The sequence below is a fragment of the Phytophthora cinnamomi genome (genome assembly GCF_018691715.1).
Source record: "Phytophthora cinnamomi strain GKB4 chromosome Unknown Contig39, whole genome shotgun sequence".
NCBI lineage: Eukaryota > Oomycota > Peronosporomycetes > Peronosporales > Peronosporaceae > Phytophthora > Phytophthora cinnamomi.
In genome coordinates this window covers 675,384-702,833 of record NW_027150972.1, presented here as the reverse complement: position 1 = coordinate 702,833, position 27,450 = coordinate 675,384, and the positions used below count along the sequence as shown (strand labels likewise).

At 51.6% G+C, this 27,450-nt stretch overlaps 7 protein-coding genes across 7 annotated transcripts; 3 read left to right on the top strand and 4 right to left on the bottom strand.

The window, feature by feature from the left end:
• Positions 1-1,700: 1,700 nt before the first annotated feature.
• Positions 1,701-2,716, top strand: IUM83_10634 (uncharacterized protein; the record flags this gene model as incomplete). Its single annotated transcript, XM_067935147.1, has 2 exons — positions 1,701-2,521; positions 2,620-2,716. 2 exons carry the CDS (start codon positions 1,701-1,703, stop codon positions 2,714-2,716), a joined length of 918 nt encoding a protein of 305 aa, XP_067791635.1.
• A 1,695-nt stretch (positions 2,717-4,411) lies between these two features.
• Positions 4,412-9,078, top strand: IUM83_10633 (tRNA (guanine(26)-N(2))-dimethyltransferase; the record flags this gene model as incomplete). Its single annotated transcript, XM_067935146.1, has 2 exons — positions 4,412-5,219; positions 7,733-9,078. 2 exons carry the CDS (start codon positions 4,412-4,414, stop codon positions 9,076-9,078), a joined length of 2,154 nt encoding a protein of 717 aa, XP_067791446.1.
• A 224-nt stretch (positions 9,079-9,302) lies between these two features.
• Positions 9,303-10,193, bottom strand: IUM83_10632 (tRNA (guanine(26)-N(2))-dimethyltransferase; the record flags this gene model as incomplete). Its single annotated transcript, XM_067935145.1, has 1 exon — positions 9,303-10,193. One exon carries the CDS (start codon positions 10,191-10,193, stop codon positions 9,303-9,305), a length of 891 nt encoding a protein of 296 aa, XP_067791467.1.
• A 3,583-nt stretch (positions 10,194-13,776) lies between these two features.
• Positions 13,777-15,075, bottom strand: IUM83_10631 (tRNA (guanine(26)-N(2))-dimethyltransferase; the record flags this gene model as incomplete). Its single annotated transcript, XM_067935144.1, has 1 exon — positions 13,777-15,075. The coding sequence occupies one exon, from the start codon at positions 15,073-15,075 to the stop codon at positions 13,777-13,779; it is 1,299 nt and encodes a 432-aa protein (XP_067791466.1).
• A 1,021-nt stretch (positions 15,076-16,096) lies between these two features.
• IUM83_10630 (tRNA (guanine(26)-N(2))-dimethyltransferase) lies at positions 16,097-17,386 on the bottom strand (the record flags this gene model as incomplete). Its single annotated transcript, XM_067935143.1, has 1 exon — positions 16,097-17,386. One exon carries the CDS (start codon positions 17,384-17,386, stop codon positions 16,097-16,099), a length of 1,290 nt encoding a protein of 429 aa, XP_067791556.1.
• Positions 17,387-18,729: 1,343 nt separating this feature from the next.
• IUM83_10629 (uncharacterized protein) lies at positions 18,730-19,455 on the bottom strand (the record flags this gene model as incomplete). Its single annotated transcript, XM_067935142.1, has 1 exon — positions 18,730-19,455. One exon carries the CDS (start codon positions 19,453-19,455, stop codon positions 18,730-18,732), a length of 726 nt encoding a protein of 241 aa, XP_067791504.1.
• A 2,145-nt stretch (positions 19,456-21,600) lies between these two features.
• IUM83_10628 (Eukaryotic peptide chain release factor GTP-binding subunit) lies at positions 21,601-26,372 on the top strand (the record flags this gene model as incomplete). Its single annotated transcript, XM_067935141.1, has 2 exons — positions 21,601-21,883; positions 26,215-26,372. 2 exons carry the CDS (start codon positions 21,601-21,603, stop codon positions 26,370-26,372), a joined length of 441 nt encoding a protein of 146 aa, XP_067791505.1.
• Positions 26,373-27,450: the final 1,078 nt, after the last annotated feature.

The following is a 27,450-nucleotide window of genomic DNA, read 5'->3' as shown; positions in this document are numbered from 1 at the left end:
GCAGTGCGCCGGTAAACAACAGGAAACTTATCCGAGGTAGGCCATCGGCGACGATGCGCCAGCGTCTTTGCCTGCCCAAATGCGTTTGAGTTTTGAATTGACACTACGACAAGAGCTTTGTTGATTAAATAGTCGCGCCCTGTAGAGCGACGGGCAGGTCGACGCTCATTTACGCCAAGTTTCAGTGTGTCGTTTGCCGTCGCCGACGAGTTCGATTTGGTTTTAAAGAGCTTTGGAATGCCACTGCAGTCAGCTCGAATCCAATCTTCGCCTTGTTGACACCGCGTGATAATCTGCACCCCGAGAGCAGCTACAGGCAACAGGAGCCAAGAGGGCACATAGGAGGGAAGTGGCTCCCGACCTTCGAGCTGTAATTGTCCGTTGCCGTGTTTGCAGTAGCAATGCTAGAAAGGTTCCGCGTTTCCTCAACGCTGGGCTCTATCCATGAATCCCGTCCACAGGTACAACCTGAAGCCGAGGTGTAGGTTCGCCTCCCTGACTCAGGGCGTGAGTGGGGCGACATTTTATGGTCGACGGTTGCGTCGACTGTACCGAGTTCATGGATACGTTCTACGATTCTCTATCTATGCTGCGAGTTGACTTCAAGGACTTGCCGTGACGCAGAAAACCGAGTGTCTACGGTGTCGGGGACGGGCGGCGCTTCTGACAGCCTGTGTCAGGAATGAGTACATGTACTGTAGAGCTATGTATGTAGGAACAGCAGCTCTCATTCCGCTAGTGCGCCAACAAGCTGTCGACGGCGCTCTCAACTTGAGTACATACACATGTGACTCTACGGTAGTCCGCCATGTCTGAAGGCACTGGGATTGCTATGAATCGTGTTCCCTCGTCTTGCTTGTAGAGAAGAAAAGGAGTGGCGTCTGCAGCGACACCATGCATACCGCACTGTTTGTGTCTTTTGTGCACAAACATCAAGTTCACGCTCGGACCCTGGCAACCTGCACGCTGTGCGTCTTTCCAACTCGGTGAACAAGTGTGCAGTAGCTGACTGAAATTGCATCAGCAGCGTGAGTAAGCCCGTAAATGAAGCGCAAGGAGCGTGCGTATGTGCACCTTCAAGATCGTGGCCACGAACTCAGAGGCGCTATGCAACTTCGACGGGTAGAGGTGACGTCGACAACCAGTTCTCCGCCCAGCCACAACCACCCGAGACCAGAATCCAGGTCGAAGGCAACGTTCCCTCCAGCCCCATTGAGTTGCTTGCAGCCGCTGGTGTACATGAAGCAGCAAATTAATTGCCTGCAGAGTTTGAAGCAGCAGGTAGAGTCGCTAGTGGCGCACCACGTCACTCGCAGTGCTGCTTGTGGCCGCAGCAACGCCGCGAGGTGCGTCGCAGCATCAGCGTTGTCGTGCATCGGCCGATCACCTAACTCGTAGCTCATCACATCTCACAGGTACCTCGTTCGACTTTTTTTCTGTCTAAAACGGCAGTTGAAAACTGGTCCCACGTAGCATTGATATGCAAGATAAAAGATCTCACAGGATCCCACGATCTTGACACGTCCCGCAGTAACTCCACCCCACCGCGGTCAGGTTTCCCGTTGTTTCAGCCTCCCTACTCCACCTTCACAACCGAAACGGAGCGGGGAGTGAGGCACAGGTCGACTGGCGATTGCACTCGAGGCCGTTTCAATCATTCCCACGATCTTCCCGATCTAATTCACTACATCAAGTTGACGATGAAGTTCACGCTGCCAGACGGTGTGTTCCCAGCCGTGCGGTTGTCCAAGAACCACCAAGACGCACTGGTTGACGAGGCCGAGATGGTCGTGACCGAAACCGTAGCTGCGAACGAAGCTTTTCTGGCTCAAGGATCGACGTTCCGGAGCCCCACATGGCGGCTTGTCCGTGTGAAGGAGGGGCTACACGTCTATTGTCGACGACCGGTGGCATCGGACGAGAGTCGAGGAACGGAAGCGTTATCGCCGCAGACGCATGCCAGGACGTGGACAGTCGACCGACGCACTAGAGACAGAGGCAGCAGCAAGCGACTTGGCGCGGCTACCGTGAAACCGCTGTCTCCTTCGTCGGTAGCCGCCGAGAACAGTATTCAGGAGCAAATGCGGCGACCGGGGGTGTCACTCATGGTGCTGCACGGCACATTGGACGGAACGCTGGACGACTCAATGTTCGGGGCTTTTGCGGCTACGGACCAGGCGTGGAAGTGGAGGAGCTCGCACGTTAATGATCGCCTGGATGATGCTCGGATTCTGGCGACGGTGCGAGGACCTTCGAGGCAAGACCCCTTCCGGTTTCTAGGGATCAAGTGGTTTGCAAAAGAACACCCAGCGGTGCTGACGGGAATCCTTCAGCGGCGCGACTTCCTCATCATGGAGGCGACGGGGCTGACGCAGGACTCCAAGGGGGAGAAGGTCGGGTACTTTTTGATGCACTCCGTGACGCTGCGTGCCGCCCCCGAGCTATCGGAGATGAGCATCATCCGTGGAGAGCTGAGCTTCTGCTTCATTCTTCGCCAGAGTGGCCAGGGCAAAGTCGATTTGTACTGCCGAGGTTTCACTGATCCTAGGGGAGATATGATGGAGCGCGTATCGGTCGCTATCGCAGCCGAAGCGCTGATCTGTGCTGCTGGCGTTGTAGATTACGCGAACATCAAGAAATTGACGTGGCTGATGAAGCACAAGGGCTCAATACACCAACGCCAGTCTGGTCGCGATCCGCGGCCTGGAAGGTGTGAGTCCTGCAACAAGAGCTTCACCAAGTTTGCGTTGATTGCAGTCGCGGCTGGGACTGCAACTGCAGCAAAAGGTGCCACTTGTCAGATCTGCCGTCGAGTGGTGTGCGCAAAGTGCAGTGTGGTCAAGAAAATGACCGTGGACGTCTCGGACACGGGAGTAGTAAAGCAATGTGCACTCCGATTCTGCCTAAGGTGTCTTCTGGAAGCGAAACAACAGTCCGCATGGGAAATGGCGCTAAATGGACTCGAGGCTGTACCAGAGTCTTCTTCAACGACTGGATCTGGGTCGTCCCCATGTACTCCTCATCCACAATTCTCTTCAATGCGCCATAAATTCAAGCACCGATACGATACTAGAACCTACTCGGAGTATCAGCGTGCGGGGACGCGTGTTTATCGACAGGGAGCGATGGCCACGGATTTCAGACGCGCAAACAACGTGGAGCAGCCTGGTATGGAGAACCAGCAGAGAAGCAGTGATAACGTGCATACCAGTGGCCGATTCACGACCGGAACAGCGCAGGTTAGTGTTGACAGCAACTTTCGCGCCCCGTTAACCAGCCATGCTGCCGCAAGAACGCGTCATTCCGAAAGAAAACCGAAAAGCAAGCATGGCACGAGGTTTCATACGTTTAACTAGCAAAATAAAGCTTGCGCGGGCCGCTGATCGTCGATCAGTGATCGAATAAGCAAGGTAAAAAAAAGCTATTTAACAAAAGAAGTATGAATCATTCCGTAGTCAACTCTGAGGTATGTGTATTTTACTAGCTAGGTAAGCCAGTTAGCACGCTGGGGAGTGTTTCCCAGGCATGGGCCATGAAATAATTGTACATGATCATTGATCCCGATATGGATCATAAATAATGACCCACCACCTTTCCAGACCCGCGCAAACAAGTTTATGTTTGAAAAAATCGAGATTTCGCCACAGACGAATCGACGAGACTTGTCCGTAAGCGGAGCATAGTGCATGCAAAATTGGATTCTCGGGTGACTTCTTCAAGTTCGCTAAAAAAACAACCGTACATGTACATGTATCGCGACTCGACTACATGTATCCAAGGTTTGTACATCTTCTTGAATCTGAACCAGCTCTGCGTCATGTGCTGTAGGCTATCCTTCACGTCTGTTGTCTGTACAAACGCAACTGCCATTTAATTTATGCATCCTGTGCGTGTATTAAGAAATGCAACGATAGAATGCTGACTCAATGTTGTTTTGTTGAACTCTTCACTTTTGCTAACATTGTGAAAGTATACAGGTGAAACCCAACCTTCCGCACCAAGAGCGAAAAGCAACAAATGCCAGCAGGTAAATGCTCGTGCTGCCTTTCAAACTCTTGTCTATATTTGTGTACGGTTGGATGAAACGTAGCGCACATGTACTTTGCACGAGATACGTCCGCATTTTGCAAGTCCTGGTGCAGCGGTACATAAATAAAAGGAAAAGGGGGAAGCTTACGAGCGCCACATGAGAACCCGAGCGGGGTAATAACCCCAAACGCAACGAGTCAGAAGTTCTACTGAACCATTTGCTTCATCGATCAAGTGGTTTTGCCGAAGTCTCGAGTGACTCTCTACCAATTCCCTTTGCTGTACGCTGAGACACAATGCGCTTTTGGATGGGGTTACACGTCCACCAGCCCGGCCGGTAGGACACAATCGCTTTGTCGCTCGAGCAACAACTCCGGAGGCAATGAAGTTCACGCTGCCAAAAGATACATTCCCGGCAGTGGTTTTGTCTAAGGAGAAGCAAGCTGCCTTCATCGATGAAGCAGAGACCGTCGTCCGGGAAGCGATCGCCGCGAACGAAGAATTCCTGGCCGGCGGAGCTATTTTTCGAGATCCGAAATGGAAGCTGGTGCGTGCGAAGGAAGGTCTGAGTGTGTATCGCCAACGTCGATCGGCACCCGGAATCTCCAGGGACTCAACTAAAATTTCGAAACCTTCAAGTCCGCCGAGTCAGAGTTCATCGCTGTCATTCAAGCGTCGTGGCCGCGCCGCGAGTGACATGCATTGGGCGATGTCCACCGAAGAGGAGTCCTCCTTTTCCGAATCCACTGGAAGCTGTATCCAAGACAAGATGAAGCGTCCGGAGGTTTCCCTAATGGTAATGCATGGGATCATGGACGGGAGTCTGGCCGACTGCATGTATGGAACATTCGCGCCTACAAACCGGTCGTGGATGTGGCGGTGCTCTCATCTGAACGAGCGTTTCGACGACTCCCGCATCCTTGCGAACATCATGGGACCGACCCGGAAAGACCCGTTCCGGTCCCTCGGCATCAAGTGGTTTGTTAAAGAGACTCCGGCGGTGCTGACTGGGATCGTGCAGCAGCGCGATTACCTCGTGCTGGAAGGAACGGGCCTTACGCGCGATTCGAGAGGCGACACTGTCGGCTACTATCTCTTGCACTCTGTCTCGTTGTCGGAGATCCCAGCACTCTCTGACCTGAGCATTATCCGTGGTCAGATGAGTTTCTGTTTCGTCGACCGACAATGCGGTACTGGAAGGGTCGAGCTGTACTGCCGAGGTTTTATCGATCCCTGTGGCGGGTTGATGGATCGAGTGAGTGTGGCGATGATGGCGGAATCTCTTCTCTCCTCTGCGGGTGTCATAGACTTCGCGTACATCAAGAAGCTTGCGTGGCTCATGAAGCATAAGGGAGCATTGCAACAAAGTATGTCAGGATGCGTCGCTGAAATGCCTCGACGCACTAGCTGTGAGAGTTGCGGTAAGACCTTCACCAAGTTTGCGCTGACAGGCGTGGGATCGGGTGCGCCATGCCACATTTGCCGCCGCGTGGTGTGTAGCAAGTGCAGTGTGGTCAAGAAGATGACCGTGGATGTGTCTAGCACAGGGTCGGTGAAGCGCATGACCCTCCGCTTTTGCCTTGGGTGCATGGTCGAAGCGAAGGAGAAATCTGTGTGGGAATTGGCGCTCAGCGGGGTCGACACTGCGTCGGAATGCAGTTCGTCAACATCGGAATCCGAGCGAGTATTGCCGCGCATTTAGATATTTTTACAGTCTGTCAGCTATGACCTACTTCGTTACGAAGTACAGCAACTTCCACCCGATACAGACAAAATGTTCGCACAGACACTGGCTTTGTAGCAAACGCTAGCGCCTAGTCTGCTAGTCTATAGCAAAAAATACTAACATGTTGGCGGAGTTAGACAATTTAATGTTTGATCGTATTAACTCATGTTTGTGCACTTAAGGACCAATTTTACTGGGATACTTTTGCAGCAGTGTGCAGTGCTTTCCACGAACACCTGTTTCGATTGACGGAGGACATTCATTATCCGGACACAGAGTCGGAAACTCAAGAAAAATAGTATGTTGGCACCACTACACGATCGTCTGTTTTAAGCATTGCCGTACGCGCAGTAGTGATTCTGAGTCACCATTACCAGGGCTGGACCATGTCGTCGGCAACGACATGGTCCACGACTCGTCGGTTGCTCTACATGCGGTGCAGGGTGTACGTCTACCTCGAGCAAGAAACAACAGGAGCAGGAGTGTAGCATTATGAATGCAAGCGACTGTTAATTAAAACGTGCCTTTGAGATGTTGCGTAGAAATCCGTGGAGGGTGACAGCTTCATGTTCAAGGAAGTCTTGCATCTTGATTTTCAATGTACAGGTGTTGACGGGATGCGTGTTAACACGTCAATGATCTGCAAGCACAAAATTCTCAAGCAAACATGGTGTTTGGTTGATTCTGTATGTTCAATGCGTACACGATGAAACCGACCAGAAAGATTGCAGTTGGTGCTTCCTACCGCTTGCGTCCCAATGTTCGCAAGCATTGGGTTTCTGAACCAGCCTGCGTTGAGGTATGCACCAGCTCACAAGACTACATCCCAATCGCCAGATGAGATGCGCGCCGAGCTAATTACTTGAAGTATCTCACTGTGCCTATCTAGGAAGGCATACATGTACTGCATCACGCTGTGGGGACGGATCGTAGAGCACGAGGTCCCTGCTCAGGCCACACCCGCCGATCCAAGCCATCTACCCTAAAATGTATCGATCCGTTTGATCCTGAAGTGACAGCGATACCTCGCTCCACAACCTCTTGGCGCACCCACTGTTGAGCACATACCTACCGCAAGACCGTACGCCCGTACAGTACATGAATGAAGTAAGTTGCACAAAGTCCCCGAAATGACTGATCGGGAAGGTCCCGCCAATCACGCTGTAAGCTTCGACATGGCGGCCGTTTAACGTTTACAACTCTGGTTGACTGCCAGCAGCCCGCAATCCCACTTGTAACAAAGTGCTGACTGGATCAAGTGGAGGCAGTGCCATCTGGTAACCAAGCGTGCTCAAGTTGGTACAGTACTTTGTACTTCGAAGTACTGTATTAAATAAGAAGGATTTTAGATTCCGTGTACAGTGTCCCCTCGTTATGGTCATCGGGAGAGCACCTGAACACTACTAAGTACAAGGTATCACTATTTGAGATACCACAGCAGACAAAAGAAATACTATACACCTTGTGGCAGGCGACTAGTGTACATGTAAGCTTAACACAAATGTGCAGTGCACCAGTAATGCAGAAAGGATGTCCACGAAGGCTTTCTCCACGCAGGAGAGCATCACGCGCGTCGTTGCTTCGTACATGCATGTACGTACATGTATCTGTATTTCAATCGAAAGTTCCTGCCCGACTGAGATTCCCATCCGGAGGCAGTACAGGGCACTCTGCAGAAGTCAAAAGTAATACTGCTACACAGGAAGGTGCACAACCAACCAAGTTACCCAAGAGGTAAACCCTAAACTGTTGTAACTTATGCCCGCCAAAACATTTGATGGGATCAAGCGGTTTTGCAGAAGACACTCTCGCCGTGCTCAGCTACGTGGAAACGGGACCTCGAAGCAGCAGGCTCCAACGCTTCGTCGCGACTGATTTCAGCGTGCACCCTACCGCTGTGCGGTCTGCGCTCTAGGATAGAGTCGGAAGCTTTGAAGGGGTCTGGATTGACGGGTCCAGGTGTTGTTGTCTTGCCAGCCTGTAACGTGCACAACTGTTTTGGACTTCCGAGCGAGGAGAGGAGCGCCATGAAGTTTACACTACCAGAAAACGCTTTCCCCGATGTGAACCTGTCCAAGGAGCACCAAAACGCGCTAATCGACGAAGCCGAGAAACTGGTGCGCGAGACTCTCGAAGCTAACGAAGCTTTCCTCGCCGACGGGGCCAAATTCCGGGATCCAAGATGGAGAATGGTGTGTGCAAAGGACGGTTTGAACGTGTACCACCGCCAACGACCACGCCCCAAAAGTCAACGTAGTCTGCGACTGCCGCGGAAAAAGGCATTTTCACCCGTCCTGCTGAGTGAATCCCATGCTACCAATACGTGGGGAGGTGGCGAGGTTACTACGGATGACGAAGCATCGGTGTCTTCTTCGTCTACTCAGGAGGCGGTGAAGCGTCCTGCAGGTTTCGAGATGATTCTTCACGGCACAGTGGATGGAATTCTGGACGATGCCATGTATGGGACGTTCGCCGCCACCGACCAGGCCTGGATGTGGCGTAGCTCGCATATCAACGACCGCCTCGACGACGCTCGAGTTCTGGCGACTATTAGAGGCCCCACGCGCGAGGACCCGTTCCGCTTTCTCGGGGTCAAGTGGTTCGTCAAAGAGCGCCCAGTTGTACTTACAAGCCTCGTGCAACAGCGCGACTACCTCATACTGGAAGCCACGGGGCTCACGCGGGACTCGAAAGGTGAGAAGGTCGGCTATTACCTGATGCACTCCATCTCGCTGCCTCGGATTTTCCCTGAGCTCACCGAGTTGGGGCTTCTTCGTGGCGATTTGAGCCTGTGCTTCATCGACCGCCAGCTTGGACACAACAAGGTGGAGAAATACTGCCGCAACTTCAGTAATCCCCGCGGTAAAATCCCGGATCGGGTGGCTGTTGCGGTCACAGCGGACGCACTCATCTGTGCTGCCAATGTTATCGATTACGCGTACATCAAGAAACTCACGTGGCTCATGAAGGAGAAAGGAGAAGAGATAGCTGCACGCCATTGCCGACCTAGTGGAGAATCTCGTCCCAAATGCTGCCAAAATTGCAGCAAAGGCTTCTCCAAATTTGCGCTGCCTGGATCGCGATCAGGTGTCGATTGCCAGATCTGCCGTCGCGTGGTATGCGGACGGTGTAATGTGACTAAGAAGATGACGGTGGATGTATCGGAAACGGGCTCGGTGAAACAGTGCGCGCTGCGATTCTGCCTGGAGTGTATTCGTGAAGCGAAGGAGAAGTCTGTTTGGGAAATGGCGATAAGTGGGATCGAAACTTCGTCAGAGACTTCGTCTGCGTCTGGATCAGGACTGTCAGGACGGCACCGATAAGTTCACCGAATCAACAACTACAGTAGCAGATGAGATGGAATGTCACTCAATGAAATTATGAAGACACGCACTGACGCGACGCATCCATCCCGGTTTGGACTCTCAAAATATTTCCCATCTATTTTCTTTGTCGACATGCACACGCACTGGCCATCAGCCAAGCAACTATCACTTCGTTGCAAGGTTGGCCTATTTCGCATAGCTTACCCAATATGCAAACGTTTTCAACATTGCAAGCTGGGATTCGACGAACATCTCGATGATGTCTCGACCCCACTCAACGCCAATTCCCACACGGACTTCTTCGTCGCTTCGAGTAGACAACCCACGCAAAAGCGGAGAGAGCACTGCTTTACCGAACCAGTGTCGGACACGTCTACCGTCATCTTCTTCACTACGCTGCATTTCGCGCACACCACGCGGCGGCAAATGTGGCACGGGGCACCTGGTCCTAAGCCTGTCAACCCGAATTTGGTGAAGATCTTCCAGCAGTTGTCACAGCGAGTAGCTCGAGTAAATCCAGGCTCGCGCCCGTGTTCACGCTGCTGAGAGACGCCCTTGTACTTCACGAGCCACATGAGTTTCTTGATGTACGCGTAGTCTACTACTCCCGCAGCGCAAATCAGCGCCTCGGACGCAATAGCAACTGACACCCGGTCTAGCATGGCACCACAAGGATCACTGAAGCCACGACAATACAGCTCCACTTTGCCGGGACCGCTCTGTCGATCGATGAAGCACAAGCTCACGTTACCGCGGACTATACCCATGTCGGATAGTTCCGGAACTTCCGGCAACGAGACCGAGTGCATGAGGTAGTAGCCGACAATTTCGCCCTTCGAGTCGCGCGTAAGCCCAGTAGCTTCCATGATGAGGAAATCTCGCTGCTGAATGATCCCAGACAGCACGGCTGGGTGCTCCTTAGCGAACCACTTGATGCCGAGGAACCGGAAGGGGTCACTCTGAGTCGGCTCTCTGACGGTGGCAAGGATTCGGGCATCGTCGAGCCGATCGTTGATGTGCGAGCTGCGCCACATCCAGGCTTGATTCGAGGGCGCAAACGTGCCAAACATGCAGTCGGCCAGACTTCCGTCGACCGTCCCATGGAGCACCATTAGGGACACCCCCGGGCGCCTCAACTTGTCCTGAAGATTGTTGCCGGTGACTCCAGATAGCGAGGCTTCCCCATCAGTGTCCGTCCATTGGGTCTCGCTACTCACTCGGCCTTGACGTTGGAATGACCAGGATGAGCTCAGACTTTGAGTAGATGGTGGCCTCTGACCTTTGCCTGACACCTTGAGCCTACTAGATTTTGATTGCCGTTGCCGATACACACTCAATCCTTCCTTCGCGCGCACCAACTTCCACCTCGAATCCTGAAATGTTGCTCCGCTGGCAAGAAATTCTTCGTTTGCGGCGATCGTTTGGCGTACAACGGTCTGGGCTTCTTCAATCAGCGCAGCTTGTCTCTCCTTGGACAAATTCACAGTCGGGAAGGTATCTTCTGGAAGCGTGAATCTCATGCTCCCGCCGGTTCAAGGCAAAGTTGTGTTAGCTTGCGAGTCGAAACTGTTGTGTGCTCTTGACGTGGCATACCTGACAACCATCCGTACCCGTTCCAGCATTGCGAAGTCCACGTCAAAGCATGTAGTTTATCCCAGTGGCAAAGGATCCGTTAGCGGTTCACGCTGCACGCATCCGGAGCGCTTTATGTCTCTGCATAGCGTGCATTTTCGTACTGTTCCTCAGTCAAACACTTGAAGCCATGCTTGTCATCTCCGCGTCTATCCAAGAGACACGGGACTTTCGTTCGGCAGAACCGGTTGCTTCAAGAAGCAAGTGGTTTAACACACCCCTGGTTCATAACGTTTCTAAATCGGCTCGCACGAGGATGCTGCTTCGTTTAAAGATACGTAGAACTCATGGAGTCTGGGCCACGAGTTTGTACGACAAAATCATGCACGGATGTGTCCTCGAGATAAAAAGCGCTTATCTAACCCTACGATCACTTGACGGGGTTGTGAGTTCAGGTGTGTAATTTACAAAGCAGCGCTGCTCTGAGTGTGCTATCGTAATGCTTTACTTCGAGTGAAGTACAGACTGTACATGTAATTTATAAAGGATCTCGATGCATTAGGAAACGTTGGTGGACTCTCCATTCTCGACGCCTGGTAGCCATCCGAATAAAAAAAATATTGATCGAAACAAAACATGTGACTATACAGTATTTTCTTAAAAAAAAGAAATGGCATGAAATAGCACTTTGTTATATGTACTTTTAAATGTAAGAAATTATCGAGTTTGAAGTTATCTATCACTCGAGCAGCATCGACGAATTTACCAGTAGCGACCACTGAGTCACTAGCTGAGCCCACATGATTAATAATTATTGGCAATGAAGTTCGATCTCGTATGGTGCCCATCGATCAAACGCAGCGTCGATCGAGTTTTCGTCGACCTCCGTCAGATTCACGCAGTATCCACCACTTGACGTCGCAATTTCCTTGACAGCACGATAGCGATCGTTTGTCTCTGAGTTGGCGATTGTGACGATAAATGTGTCAGAGCGGTTGCTTCCATCGCAAGAGAACGCTGGATGTACTGGAGGTGAGTTTGGCCCGGAATGTTGCACACCATAACGCGCTTATCCTCATCAAACTATTGAAACACCTGCGCGGTGATCTCACCACGCTGGAAGTCTCTCCGGTCCGGAGTTGTGACAACGAGTGGCCAGGTGCCGTTGTTGACATTTGGCATTGCCGATCTCCCGCAAGAATTGAGCACTTGGCTCGGTTTGTGAGTCGAACATGCGTCATTTCGGACGGAAAATCTATCCGACAGTCCAGTCAAAAAAATCCTATTGCAGCAAGACCTGCAGTACAAAAGATCCGACTGTGAGTCATCACGCTGTCCAATTCAGTCCGCGTGGAAGAAGAAGGATGACTCGTGGTTTGGAAAGTAGACGCGCAACCAGGATCTGCCGCGGCCAACCTGTTGAGCTAGACACAACGGATTTCTGGTTCATGGCCGCTCTGTGAACAAGTCTGGGTTGTCGGAATTGCCTCGCTCGCAAGCGATACAAAGCCTGGAGCTTCAACTGCATGTGGATGTTTTCCGCCCAGAGCTTGTCGGTCTCGAAAGCTAGCTGACGCACGTTTTGGTTCACATCGGTGTTCGCCATTGTTCCCTCCAATGAATTCACCCGTCGCTTGACTTCGATCTCCAAGGTTTTTCGCTCGCTGCAGCTGCATCAACTCGTGCTTCTTGCGCGCGCGGAAACGCAGCGAGCTGTCCAGCCGTTTCTGTCGCCTCCACTCGCGCTGCACTTCGGATCGCCACTCCCAATTCGTCGCTGTGGCCCACTTTTGAAGGAATTCACCGGCGGTCACGTCGATCACGAGCCTTGTCATGACACATTTCGGTGATATGGCATGGAGAGTTCAGTAGTTTTCTACTGGTTACTGTACGGTTGTCGGAAGATCGATCTCGACAAAGGTCCACATGCCCACCAGGTACAACCGATGCTTATAATGGAACGATACGAATTTGATTCGTCCTATGATGAACTGTAGCTCTTCTTAGTATTCTACAGCTTTAGTGCACGTCGGAGCTGTTGGCTGTTCTTCCTAGTGCAGATAATAATGCAGTTGTCGAAGCTGACCGATTGTAGTCAATTGCTGTGCAATCGACAGTATGTTATTGCGCAAAATACGGTCGGTACCTGTAAGCAGCACACTGCAGTCATGTACAACAAGTACCAACAATTTGACGGCAAACGGAATTGCTTCACGCTTACGGATCGCCGGTAGACATTTCAAAGCCAGTTTCGATTGATAGTATTCACGCCAATACGTGAGTGGGTTTCATTTTCACGTGAGGATCTTGTGACGAGGATGTGCTTAGCAGTACAGGATATAGTAGAATGTTACTCTCACGCGGACGCAGTGACTGAACTTTACCACATAACTACAATTTGCGGGAAATACGACGAATCGTACAGGAAAGGAGTTAATGGTGCAACGGTTTGGTGAAATCTGTGCAAGTGGCCAAATGCTTCGATTCACTTTTGTACGCGTAAGAAGTGCGGGCTACACGATCGCTTGGGGTCCGTTCCAATTGGCTTAGAAAACTGAGTGACTTGTGGCTCAGCATCACCGCAGCCAAGTCAATAAAGACTTCCGCATGCAGTTCGCCGAAACCAGCAAAACTAACCAGGCTGACGGAGTCTCTACGAGATGCGTACGCCTCTAGCTCCTGCAGCTGGTAGATTCTTCACAATATCATAAAGCGTCTGGGATAATCTGATCACACAAATTCAGGCGCATTTAGTGTGGGGCGTTTTGCTATTAGTAAAATTTACTACACACTAACTAACTGTAAGTGGTATGTTTGCTAACTGTGTGTGGAAGAGTTAGTTGCAGAAAAATAATCCTGGGATGGCAGTGACCGGTAGGTCATGCTGCTAGGCAGCCCAATTCGATCGGAGGCTCGGTAACTGAAACTGGTAACCTTTGTCCCTAGTCACTTTCCGTTCGCGAACGTCAGGGACCCGGCAACCACGGTTCTCGTTCCGTTCGAACCAATCTACGTGCATTGAAAAAATTCGATGCCGCTCGATCGCGGTTTTTGTTTCTAGCTAATGTATTGGGTGCCCTAATGCCACGGATCTTGCTATATACTGCGAATCAGTGTCGTTACTCATTCCGAACTGGAGGTTGACGAGCAATTCGATGCGTTTTCGACTCCACTCAACGCCAATTCCCACACAGACTTCTCCTTCGCTTCGAGTAGACACTCCAAACAAAACCGGAGAGCGCACTGCTTTACCGAACCAGTGCTGGACACGTCCACGGTCACCTTTTTGACCACACTGCACTTCCCGCACACCACGCACCGGCAAATATGACACGGGGCGCCCGACCCCACCCCAGTAAGCGTAAACTTCGTGAAGCTCTTGTCGCAACTCTCACACCGAGTAGGTCTGGGAAAGCCATCCTCGTGTGCGGAATCGGATCGTTTCAAGGCGCTCTTGTGCTTCATGAGCCACGTGAGCTTCTTGATGTACGCGTACTCGATCACCCCTGCAGCTGAGATCAGAGAATCCGCAGTGAGTGCAACATTCACGCGGTCAATCATCTCGCCGCCGGGATCACTAAAGCCGCGGCAGTAAAGCTCAACTTTGCCAGGGCCGACTTGTCGGTCGATGAAGCACAAGCTCAACTGCCCACGGACAATGCCAAAGTCAGCGAGTTCTGGGACGGCAAGCAGCGAGATCGAGTGCAGAAGGTAGTAGCCGACCGTATCGCCTCTCGAATCGCGCGTTAGCCCAGTAGATTCCAACATAATGTAGTCTCGCTGCTGGACGATGCCAGCCAGAACTGCAGGGATCTCCTTCGCGAACCACTTAATGCCAAGAAACCGGAACGGGTCTTTCCGCGTCGGTCCTCGGATGGTCGAAAGAATGCGCGCATCGTCGAGGCGATCGTTCAGATGGGAGCTCCGCCACATCCAGGCTTGGTTTGTAGGCGCGAATGTTCCGTACATGCAGTCGGCCAGATTGCCTTCAACTGTGCCATGTAGAACCATGAGGGACACGTTCGGATCCCTCATCTGGTCTTGAATACTGTTCCCAGTGATCGCAGAGCGAGAAACCTCATCATCAGCTGCCATTGCCCAGTGCATGTCACTCGCCGCGCGGCCACGACGCTTGAAGGACAAAGACGAACTCTGGCTTTGGGGTGTTGATGGCCTCGGAACTTTAGTCGACGACCTGGTAGTTCGAGTCGCCGATCGTCGTTGGCGATACACACTTAAGCCTTCCTTCGCGCGCACGAGCTTCCATCTCGGATCACGGAATGTAGCTCCGCCAGCCAGGAACTCTTCATTCGCGGCGATCGTTTGACGTACGACGGTCTCTGCTTCCTCGATCAGCGCAGCGCGCTTCTCTTTAGACAAACTCACATCCGGGAATGTATCTTCGGGTAGAGTGAACTTCATTGCCTGCGACTTGTTCGGGACGCAGTTGTCGCTTGGGCGTCAAATAGAAAATGTTTTCTATCAGCGCCAACTTGCTTGAGAGCCAACCGTGACTTCTATCTATCCAGCACACTTCAAAGCACGTATTCTATCTTGACGCTACTGGATCCGTGAACCCCGTGAAGGAAACTAGTGCAGGTTCGCAGCAGTGCACATGGCGTCCGCTTACATAGCCACTCGAGACTTCGGCGAAACCACTTGCTCTAGGAAGCAAATGGTTTAGTAGAAGTCCTGACTCGCAGCGTTAGGGTAACGCGACAGTTGGTGCATGGTTTCTCATGGGAATGCTCAGGGTTTGAATCCGACTTTTGATCATGTTAAATGCGCCATGTGCGTGATCTATTACACTACCACTTGATGCCGTCAACTTTGTGTGTGGACGTGCTTCACTCCGACACCTTGAGAATAATGCAATGTACATGTATCTTTTTATTTAGTTGAGGACCATAATAAAATCAAGTGACGGTGTATATTGTCTCAAGGCGCTTCCCATGGCAATCAGCATACAGTATACTTTATACAAAACCCACGAAAAATATACATAGTATTTTTTCGTGCGTTTTGGTCATTATTGCAAGCAAAATGCAGCGGAAGTGCCTGTCCTACCTCACTAGGCCATTGTTACAACTTGAATCGATCATTTCATCCTCTCAACGGAGCTAGGCTCAAGCGTCAAACATGACACCCCGACTGAAAAACCATTTCCATCTCGCAGTATACTACTACTACTAGTATTTGTACTTCGAAGCGTAGTTGGCATCGCCAATGTAATTGGCGGTCAATAGAAACAGAAAAAATAACCTCAAACGTAAAATGTCTTTAGTGCTGTGCAATGGTTCATGCTAGAACTGCAAGCATTGCTCTCTACCCTACTAGTAATATGAGGCTATGCCTTCATCGCAATCGCAGCAATTGAGCGATTAATACCGAACAACGAGCGATATCGCTTCGTTGCTAAGTTAGTCCAGCCGCACAATGTGGCCTATACGAAAGGCAACCGCCCCGAATCGGAGATTGAAGAACACTCCGACGAAGTTTCGACTGCACTCAGCGCGACTTCCCACACGGAGTGCTCCTTCGCCTTGAGCAGACAATTCAGGCAAAAGCGAAGAGCGCACCGCTTCACCGAACCCGTTTCGGTCACGTCCACAGTCATCTTCTTGACCACACTACACTTCCCGCACATCACGCGCTGGCACAGGTGGCACGGGGCGCCGGGGCCCACACCAGCAAGAGCAAATTTGGTGAAGTTCTTCTCGCACCCCTCACAGCGAGTAGGCCGGTGGTCCTCGTCGCGTCTAGCCGCATTCTGCTCCAAAACGCCCTTCTGTTTCATTAGCCATGTGAGCTTCTTGATATACGCGTAGTCGATCACCCCCGCAGCAGAGAGGATCGAGTCGGCAAAAATGGAAGTGTTCACTCGATCGATCATGTCACCGGCTGGATCGCTAAACGATCGACAGTACAACTCGACTTTGCCGGAGCCGCATTGGCGATCGATGAAGCACAAGCTCAACTGCCCACGGATAATTCCCTGGTCTGTAAACTCCGGGAAACCCGGCAGCTCGACCGAGTGCAAGATATAGTAGCCGATTGTATCGCCCCGAGAGTCTTGGGTGAGTCCGCTAGCCTCCAGTAGAATGTAATCTCGCTGCTGTACGATACCAGACAGCACGGCCGGAATCTCCTTGGCGAACCACTTGATATTGAGGAACCGGAACGGATCCTTTTTAGTCGGTCCTCTGATATTGGCCAGGATGCGAGCGTCGTCGAAATGGTCCTTGATGTGCGAGCTGCGCCATATCCAGGCTTGGTTTGTGGGTACGAATGTGCCCAGCATGCAGTCGCCCAGATTGCCGTCAATCGTTCCGAAGAGGATCAGCATGGACACGCCCGGGCGCTTCATCCTCTCTTGGATAGTGTCCCCGGAGAGCGAGGCCTCGCCGTCACCAGAACTTGGCCACGGTGTATCGCTGCCTCGACGCTTGAACGACCAAGACGAATTCTGGCTGTGGTGCGGTGACGGTCGCTGAACTTTGGCCGACTCCTTGGAGGACCGAGACGACCGCCTCTCGCAGTACACGTTCAGCCCTTCTTTCGTGCGAACTAACTTCCACTTAGGGTCGCGAAAAGTAGCGCCACCCGCCAGGAACTCCTCATTCGCTGCGAGTGTCTCGCGCACAACCGTCTCCGCTTCCTCGATGAACGCAACGTGTTGTTCCTTGGTCAACGTCACACCCGGAAGGGCCTCTCTGGGCAGCGTGAATTTCATCGCCTATTTCTCCTTTGGTCACGAACTTCCAGTGTGACCGCCAAAACGATTGTGTCCCACCACGTCTACAGACAACGGCACAAGAGCCGAGAGGTCCGCCACAGGTTGCCGCCAGTTGTTAGTGCTCGGGCTGGTGACCCCATCATAGCAAGGACACGCGTTGTCTGTGATTTGGTTCCGAAAGGGCTTTGTGGCGTTGTGTGGCATGATCTCTACCCCATTTCGACAATGCGGCACTGCAAAGCACAAACAACGGATCACGTGTGGTAAACTGGTAGGGATTACGAATCTGTAAACTTGGGAGGCTCGCTCAACAGGAATCAAGAATAGCTCGTAATTGAATGGTATGCTAGAACGTGTTCAGTAGACCACGGCTGAAGGACTGCTTTCCTACATGTAGTACTGTGAGACGGTTCAATGCAGTTACACTGTACAACGTTGAGCTGTCCGAGTAACATTCGTACGATACTCGGCGGTACCATGGGGGTCTGCGATAATTTTGCTTTCCTAAGCTCAGGAATGGAATGTAAAGAGTGGATGAATGGTCTGCATTTGGTTTGTCCGTTATTGGAACGAAAAAATGTATAACCTGACTAAATACATTGTTTCATAAACAGTTTTTCTAAATTGTACATGCTAGCGCAAATACCCGTAAAAACACATATAATGCTACGATGCATACTTTCAATAGGGATGCAGATTTTGTCAGTCTATCCGCCCATTCGGCAACACCACATGATTAAAAAACAGTCGGTTTAGCAGAGCGCCTGACTCAAAAGGGATGTGGCACGGTACATGTACATATAATAGGTCATCTAGGGAGCCTCGATCGACAGGGAAATGGCAGATTCAGGCACTAGGTATTCCGTAAAAAAAGTTCCAAATTGTGCGCCAAATGACAGAATCGGGCACTCCAACAAATTTATGGCAATCAGAGTAGTAACAGCTCAGTCACGGTACTGAGCACAGGCACCAACAAAACGGCCGCCGAAAAAGAAAGGCACTCATTGCTGCACCCAACTCGTGCACATGGGACGGGACAGGATGGAGTTACGACACCCAAGCAGCACCCATCCCAACCCAGTTGTGACCGTTTGGCACCCATTCTGTGCCCACTACAGCACTATACGCGTATATCCGGAAGGTTTAAAAGAGCCGGAGCGGCATGGCATTGATAAGTGGTGGCAGCCAGAGTCCGAGGCAGGAGAAATGTTTTGCTGGGCAGATTTTCTCCTTCGATTTCTAAAGCCCACATCAAACATATAACTCTACATACATAGTTCAATGCAACGATTTCAGTGACTTAGCTGCAGCTACTCCTACTTATTTCGTGCTAACAGCCCTTAGCTACTGCTACTTCTTTCTTCATTCATGCACATACGCAAGTAGCGGTAGTGCATGCATTGCAGAGTCTTCTTGTCGAGGTGGCCGAGCGGCTCTGACCCGCAGAACATCTCGAAGGCCAGCAGGACGTACACACCGCAGTTGTAGCTGTCGCTGTGGACGCCAAGGCCAGGATCGTGGGTCACCAAGCGAGCACTGGGTCTGACACCGTCTGGTAGCATAGTGATCATCTGCTGTGCCACAGCACGGATAGTGGTAGCGTAGGAGGACGCCATCGAGTCGTAGACGTACACTCTGCCTTTCTCCAAATTCATCAGCACAGCGCACCAGTGGTTGTTGTTGCAGTTGATTGGAAACAGCACTTTCATCTTCTTCGTAGTTCCGGCCAACGCCCGTTTAAAATGCACACTGCCTGTCGTTACAGCTCCATTTGAAATCCCCAGGTTAGACGGATCGATCACTCGAACACTAGGATCCGCACCAAATCGTTTGTGTAGGATCATCTGCATGACTTGGACGCTAAGCGTTTTCTTCGCAGCCAGGTCCACCATGTCTACATACTCGCTCGACAGAATTGACACACCTTCTAGCAGCGTAGGTATAGTGGGGTCCTCCTCGACGTAAAAACTAGAGTTTCCGTGACGCGTGAAGTCTAACCGATCAATCCAGGTCAGCGCTCTTTTGATCTTCTTGACGAATTTTACTGCTGTGTGCCACTTTCGCATGAGCGCTATTGTAGAGTTCGCGAACACTCCAACCCCAACGATCTCAAGTGCCAACTGCATTTCCAAAGTTCCTTTTTTTTGCTTGGTAGGCCGTGACCTTGGATGTGCACTTGTTAATTAATTGCTTGGGAAAGATTCGGACCACCTCTTCTGGTCGCGTCAGGGGTTTGGTGAGGGGTAGTTTGGTTATCTCGTGGGCGATGGGGGGTTTGAGCTTGTTGGCGAACACGGACACATCGGACAGCTGGGGCAATTCGGATTCCACCCGAAGCGACGAGAGTAGCCAGCGAGAATCCAGAAGCTGAGTAGGAATAATGTTCTCAAAGTCGAGTGCCTTCCGAAGAGAACACATGGCAACAAACGCGAAGCCATGAACAAACACGAGCAAGACCAATTCGATTTCGCGACAGAGTACTCGCTGCGCGGCTCATCCAATGAGTCTTCATCGTCTGTATTGCACTGGATCAAGTATACTCCAGGGGCCGCCTCGTGAAAATTATACTTTGCCGTGGTGATCGCAAAGCTGTACTGCTCGTACACAAGCTCATACGCGTGCTCGCTCACCAACTTCGAGAGAAAATTCATCTCGTGATGGTACTTTGGATGATGCACGACAGATAGTTTGTAGACCGCGTCCAGAAACTTCCTCTCCGCCTGGGCTTGGTAGACCATTATCGACACAATGCACTCATCCACTTGCATGAAGGAGTCCACAAGCTCTTTCAGCTGCTTCCACGAAGATTCGAGACGGTTATTTGTGTTGTTGCCCAGGGTGCAAGCATTCTGCCTTTCAAACGCGCACCACATATGACGACAATTATCCCAGTTTTTCACGAAGGACGCCTCAAACGGGTGCTTGCACTCATCACGCGCTCCACCAACTGTGCCCAATTCCGTCTGACGGGTGCCCAACTGGTCACCAACGATGCCCAACTCCGCCCGACTGGTGCCCAACTCAATACCTCCAGACCAAGCCGACACAGCTGACACTCTACCAGTCCCGACATCGATAATACGGCGCATGTACTCGCGCAGTCGCAAGTACTGCCGTTCTGTCTTTGCGTACACCAGCAAGTTGATTAATCCGTTTAGTTGCTGCTTCTGCCATGCGTTGAACCCATAGTCCTTTGACGCTATCTGCTCTCGCAGATATTTCAACACGTGAAACTGACACAACAGCAACGTCGCGTCCGGGAAAGTTTTTGTCAGCACGCTGATCTCGCCGAAATCCTTGTCGATCAAAATGCATTTGATGCGACTCCACGCCGGATTGTAGCGCTTGAACTGCTCTAGGGCTGTCAAAAGCGTGGGATTGCGCTCGTTCTGAATGACTGCATGCTGTACGAACTGACCCTTGCCGAATGCGTCGTGAGCCATGATCGAGAAAACCTTGTACTTCGACAAGTTGGTGCCGTGCGTGGCGTCAATCATCACGACCTCTGAGAAGCGGGCGAAGAGCTCCCGCATGTGCTTCGTCTGTAACGTGATACAGGTAGCAATAGTCTACAATATAATATCAAGTTAAACGAAGGATAACCAAGCAGAGGTTGCAATAGCATTCGCACCTTATCATGGACGGTGTCGACGAAGACGCGTCCACCATTCCCTGGCTCTTGCGTGAACTCGGCCATCCATTGCTTCAATCTTTTTGCGGATGTTTGAGCTGTATAGGTCTGCTTCTTCAGCCTGCGCACCAAATTGTGTACGTCCTGGCTCGTTGGGTTGCAGCTGGAATTCTCGTGGATGAATCGTAGGATGCGTTTCTTCTTGGCTCCGGCTTTAACAAGCTCGCTGACAATCCTCGCCAGCTCAGGCTCGAAAGAAGTCCGGTTGTGCGGATAATGGTCAAACGTATGTCTAGAGAGCGGATGGTTATGCTCCAAACGTGCCCCAGTAATTCGCAGCACGAACGTGGGAACAGCTGCCGCCGAATCGACCACTTGCACGCATGCATTGATCTACAGTCTGCGCGGTCACTTCCGACACGGGGGTACGGAAATAACCCGTGCTGTATTCATACAGAAACAAAAATTAAATTATAGAGACCATTTTGCGCGGGAAAATGATAGGCCCCGAGGGCCTCTTCACCCAGTGCTTGCTGCTGCTGGCACTCACTTTGGAACAAGCCTCGCAAGCGAAGCACCAATGGGCCGGTGGCTCAAAATTGGCCACAAGAGAGCCGTTATACGGATGGCTGAGGCATGCCCGGCCATGACGCAGTCCGAGCTGGCAGCCTGGGTGAGGAAGAAGTTCAAGCTGCGCGCCAAGCCTGCTCGGAACACGATCAGCGACATCATGAAGAACGCGGAGTCGATCATGAGCGCTACGTACGGCGACGACGCCCAGCGCAAACCTACGCAAGTCTCCTCTCCCCAACTAGAAAAGCAGCTTGCAGCCTGGGTTATGGATACGGGGCGGCGCAATATCTGTCTGTCTCGGGAGCTGGTAACCATGAAAGCTCGGGAGTTGCAAGCCCACCTTTGTGACGCGTGGGACCTGAACTTCTCCGACTGCTCCCGCCCAACACAACTGCCTTTCTCCAGCCCATGGACGCGGGTATAATAGCGTCGTTCAAGGCTGCGTACAAGAAAAGCAACTCCACTGGGTCTACAACAAGCTGCGCGACCCCGACGCCATCAAGCACGATCCGTACGCAATCGATCAGCTCCAAGCTATGTGGTGGAACGAAGAAGTCTGGCGTGAAATAACGGGGAAGAAGACGATCAAGAACTGCTTTCGCCACCCAGGCATTTGCTACTTGGGCCCCAAGGACACCCCAGTTGACACTGATGGGTGCAGCTACGAAGACGACGTAGAGGTAGGCGATGTAATTCTTCGACTCTCAACCTTGCAGGTATAGATTCCTTAAATCAAATTACCTGCAACATTTCATTTCGCTCTGGAAGATTATCCGTGTACCCTTGTGTCGGAAGTGGGCGCGGTGTCTGTACGAAACGATACAAATCCCACATGAGCCCATGAACGACCACCCAGCACCCAATTGTACACCATTCGAACCCATGTGAACCCAAACGAGCCCAAGTGAGCACCATACATACCTGCATGCCACAATCAAGAGCTCGCGACTCTTGTCGCTTTCTCTTTCCTTGGCCTCGCGGCTTATACCTTCCTGCGTGGGTGCAGACGAATGTCTTCGAGTAGTGAACCCACTCCTCAGGCACAAGCGGCTTCGTGGACCCGGAATCTTGAATCTTCTTTTTTCTCGTCTCGACCTTGTTGTTTGTGCGAACATGGAAGCTCTGCATGAAGCAGTTGAATGAATAACAAGTTTGATTATGCGAAACCACTGCAGTTGTCCTATTCAGAACAGCAAACGTTACCTGGTACGTCTCGGCTGAATATCCTTTTGGATACTCGTCCAACGCTCCCCAGGAAACAAACTCGGTCATCTCGGGGGACGGCGCCATCACAACTGGCTGTTTGTCGCTCTACATTGTCTGGAGAAGGTCGAAATCATCCGAACGACGCTGCTTGGACGTGGAGCTGCCGGTATCCGACGACTCCGCCGACGAGTCAACCCACTCCTCGTCGCTGTCCACAACTACTTCCCTGTCAGTCGCCCACCCGTGGCGCGGTCGTCGCACCACCGCTTTGACGCGCGGCGCCATGGTTTTCTGGTTGCTGGTGATTTCCCCCGCTTTAAAAATGAGTGGGGGGAGTACCACTATACGCTATACGACGTATACCCGCAGGACGGATACGGTTTCCAAGAGTTAGGGAAAACTGGGGTCATGTCCCATGTGCACGAGTTGGGTGCAGCACTCACTCTCTAAAAGAAAAGAGGACCACGCGCCTGCTGCACGAGGAGCACCAGGGACCCGTCGAGTAGGTGCGCGTGTTGGTGAAGGTGGAGTCGCCGCAGTGGACGATAGAGTCGTCGTAAAGTTCGACATGGAGGAGAAACATGGTGGAGGTGGTGACCGCGGACAAGGAGGGGATTCCTAGTGCAGGCGAAGCAACTACCGACAAGGCGAAGAAGAAAGCACACAAATGCGAACGCTGCGGAAAATTTGGTCGTAACCAACGTGGATGTGACGAGTAGGCAGGTGCCCTACACAACGGGCTGTGTGTGTGTGTTTTAGACTGTTCCAGAACTAGTGTTTGAGTAGCCTGGAGCCCCAGCCTAGCACCAAGCTCGCACAGCCTCCTCCCAGATTACATGTTGATATCGAACAGTTTAGTCGGCTAGGATACGCCCCCGTTAATTAATTCACGGGTCGACGACCTGTACATTTATCATGGTGTATTGTAGTGCTGGAAGAGAGGGTATTTAAGTTGGTTTGGGAATGGGCTCGATCCGATGTATTAGTACGTCAGTCACTTCAGAATTCTTCATGCTTGCTCTGAATCGGCTAGATATACTACCGAGTTTCATGGCTGACCAAACGTGCATGATGCAATGCAAGTTGCAATTCAGGCGCGGATAATTATTCGGGCCACGATTCAGCCTGCGCTTTGTAAGAAAATGCGCAACATCGAGTTGTCGTTTTTTGCAATAGGGTTCTCACGGTTGGAAAGTAACCTTCGAGCCCCATCCGTGAGTACCGCTATTTCTGGAAGAAAGTTTTCCCATTGCGATCATGACTCGTAGCGACTCGCTACTAGCGAGCGCGCAAGCGCACTGGCGTGACTTGAAGCCGCGATGGTGGTCAACGAGATAGAGGGAACTGGAGGCGACGACGAAGAAGCTATGCTGCACGAAACAATTAGTAGCACTCGCTACCCTTATCAAGGTGAGGTTATTGAGCACTGCTAGGAAGAAGCTCAAGCGATGCAAATAAAACCCCGCATTTGGCGAACGGATTAGCTAGCTGTCAGATACCTGGATTGTGGATCCGTAAAGAAAACAGCGTTTATTCCCCATATCGACACAACAGGTATGCCGCGTCCGCTGCAACGGCAGCCATCTGGTGGCCATTCTCGCGAGGCAGTTCCAGGTGCACTCGCTCGTAAGGCACCAGCTTCAGCCCATTGCGTTGCCGCTCAATTGCAGCGCCTGTGACCCATCCGGTGCCTGCCGTTGGCGGCGTCGGCCAGCAGCTGCTCGCTGCGTTGGGCTGCAGGAATTGTTCCGTGTGTGTGTGTGTGGGTTGTGCTCTTGGCAGTGGGCGTCTTGCGCTCGGGAGACGGGGTCATCGCCGTGACACTTAACACGGCAATCGATGGCAATGCCGCCACACGAATTTCACCCACGAAAAACAAACTTAACTACTTCTCTGAACAGCCAATCAAACCAAGGGTGTGGGCTTCTTGTCTAACTTTCCCTGTTTTGGAGGAAAGTGTTCGCAGGGTTGGAAGGTTTGATTTCATTGAACAATTAAAAACTTTTTACTTACTTACTTTCCAACCGTGAGAACCCCTAACAATCGCAATCAATATTGTAACATTATTCCTTATTTACACACCACTCAACGAATAATTACGTCGATATTCGCAGTAACTGCATCAAAGCACTTATTGTAAAGTGCGACACCGAAACTTTGTCCGGCAGGTATGCCTGCTAATGCACCACCACCACTGTAAGATGTCAACACCGTTCATGACCGCTAACCTTGGTTTATACATGTTGCTGCAGCTGCAAAAAGCTGCACGCAAGTGATCTGTACCCGTGGGTGTCGAATGAGCTACTCTCGGTCGCGGTCCCGACCGAAACGCGAGCGGAATACGGGATAAGGCAACGATATTACGGCGGTGCTGCAGCTCCAGATCGAAGGGCTGTGCACGCTGCAGCCATCGACGTTGGGAGAAAAAACTTGAGGAGTTACTTGAAGAGGAGTGTCACCTGGTCCAACGCAGTTTGCAGCGATGAACCTGTAACGGTGTAACTGCATCCCGTCCTCAGTTTACACATATTGTACGAGGAGGTAAGGTACATTGAACTCTGTTGATGCTGGTCTCGACATCAGTTGGTCCAGACCAGTGAATTAGCTCGTGGTGATATTAGTCGCAAATGACGACAGTGACTGTGTGACGGAGGCCCGTCACACCACGCTGCCTCCCAACGAGATGCGCATGTGATTCGCGCGCTCGCGATGCACTCGAGGTAAGACCATCACGGGAGGAATTTCCATAATCCAGTAGAAAAAAGTACTGAATCGTGCCCGACAAGATTAGGTGTCCAAACTGGAGTAGTTACCAGCTAAGAGCGCATGCTGCCATTATGCGCACTTAAGGCCGTGTTCAACGATACTACCATTTTGCAAGATCGTGATTTCCCCGGCTCCGCTCGGGAGGATAAGTATCCTCTAGCCGAGCAAAGTATCACTTCGGCCAAAGTTACTGCGAGGGCGGTGAGCCACGTAGCGGGGTGGTCGTGTTCGAACCAAAATCATACTTTACGGAGCTTCTGTTTAGGGTCTCGTGCTTTCGTGACTAATAAGTCTTCACTAGTTTTTGGTGCTGCTGCAGCTACAAGAATAACTGTTGGAGCTTCCGCTGTATCGGGTGTGAAGGCGCCGCTGTACGTAATGTAAAATCTCGTGTCTACTGCAAGCTTTGGCACGCCGACTAACACTTACTAACGGAAATTCCCGATTAATACCCTCTACCCGAATAGTACCCTCTCAGAGTAACCCGGTAGTAACCCTACAGTAACTCACGTACCCTACCCTGCTCTGATGACCAGTCATCTTGTTACACCTCACTTCACTATAGAACGCAGCCCCAGCCATTCACTAGCGCTGCCTGCACTCGTTCGCAGCACTGTCATTAACTCAGTCTCTGCTGCTGGGTTTGCAGACAGCTACCTGGACTGGCACGTTGCGAAGCACGACGTGTATGGTGAGCAATTCTGTACAAGCTGGGAAGCCGCTGACGAGGACCACGAGGATATGGACGACTTTAACCTGGTCGAGCTGCACGACGCTCTTGATGATGCTGCACTGATCGACGAGTAAGCTAAGGTAGCGATGTAACCTTTTGGTAATACAGAGTAACCTTTCGAGATTTTGTGAGGGGTACTATTAAATAGTGCCCGGGGTATTATTCCGTAATTTCCGTTACTTGTGTCTTGCATAAGGTAGAGCGTCTCCACATATGTGTATAGACATTAAGTACGCCAAGCGAACTTTACCCTAACGCGACAGTAGTTGCTTATTTCTACTTCCGTGGGGCACGATTCAGTACTTTTCTACTGGATTACGGAAATTCCTCCCATCACGGAGACATGCTCTGTGTGGATCATTCGTGAACAGCGCCTGGACATAGATTGGCGTCAGTTGATCGAGGCGACACATGGGCGCTTGTTGGTGGGGACCCTAACGGCCAAGATCTGCGATTTCTCGTGGGACATTGATCGGACTTGCTGCTACGTGAAAGTTTTGGAGGCGTGTGGTGTGTGTTGCGGATACGGTTTCCCGCGACCGTGTAAAGCTGAATGGAGTCGTTTCTTGGAGAAGAGTCCATTCCCCAAGAACGAGCAGCAGTGAATAGGGTTGTACCATCTAACGCCGTATGGACCTTGCCGCGGTTCGCTGCCACCGCCGATGCAAAAATCTTCTCATATGCCGCAACGAAATCCGGGACATCTGCCGTCGGAATCGATCAGGACTCCCAGCTATCATCAAGGAGGCCAAGCCAACAAACCAAACGGCGATGCGGCGGAATATCGCCATCGCGGTGGTGAGCACCGCGGCGATGATGATCGCCAATGGAATCGTCGTGAGCAAAGATTTGGTCCACGATGCGAGGACGATTGACCGCAGTGTCTCCAAGAGGAGCTGGGCCGTCGCTCTGGAATCGGAGGGGGAGGGGGACGCGACCGCTGGCAAGAGGCCGCGTGTAACGGGGTTACATGGAATAGTGACCCTGGCACTATTTAGGGATGGCTACAAAAGGTCACTCCCCTGAGTAGTGACACAATAGGCTTGAGAGCCAACCGATACGTTTTATATAGGATAAACTATAGGGAACTTCGGATTTGTATGCAGGCCAAATCGGTACTAACCTATAAATACATTCAGGCTTAGATCTACC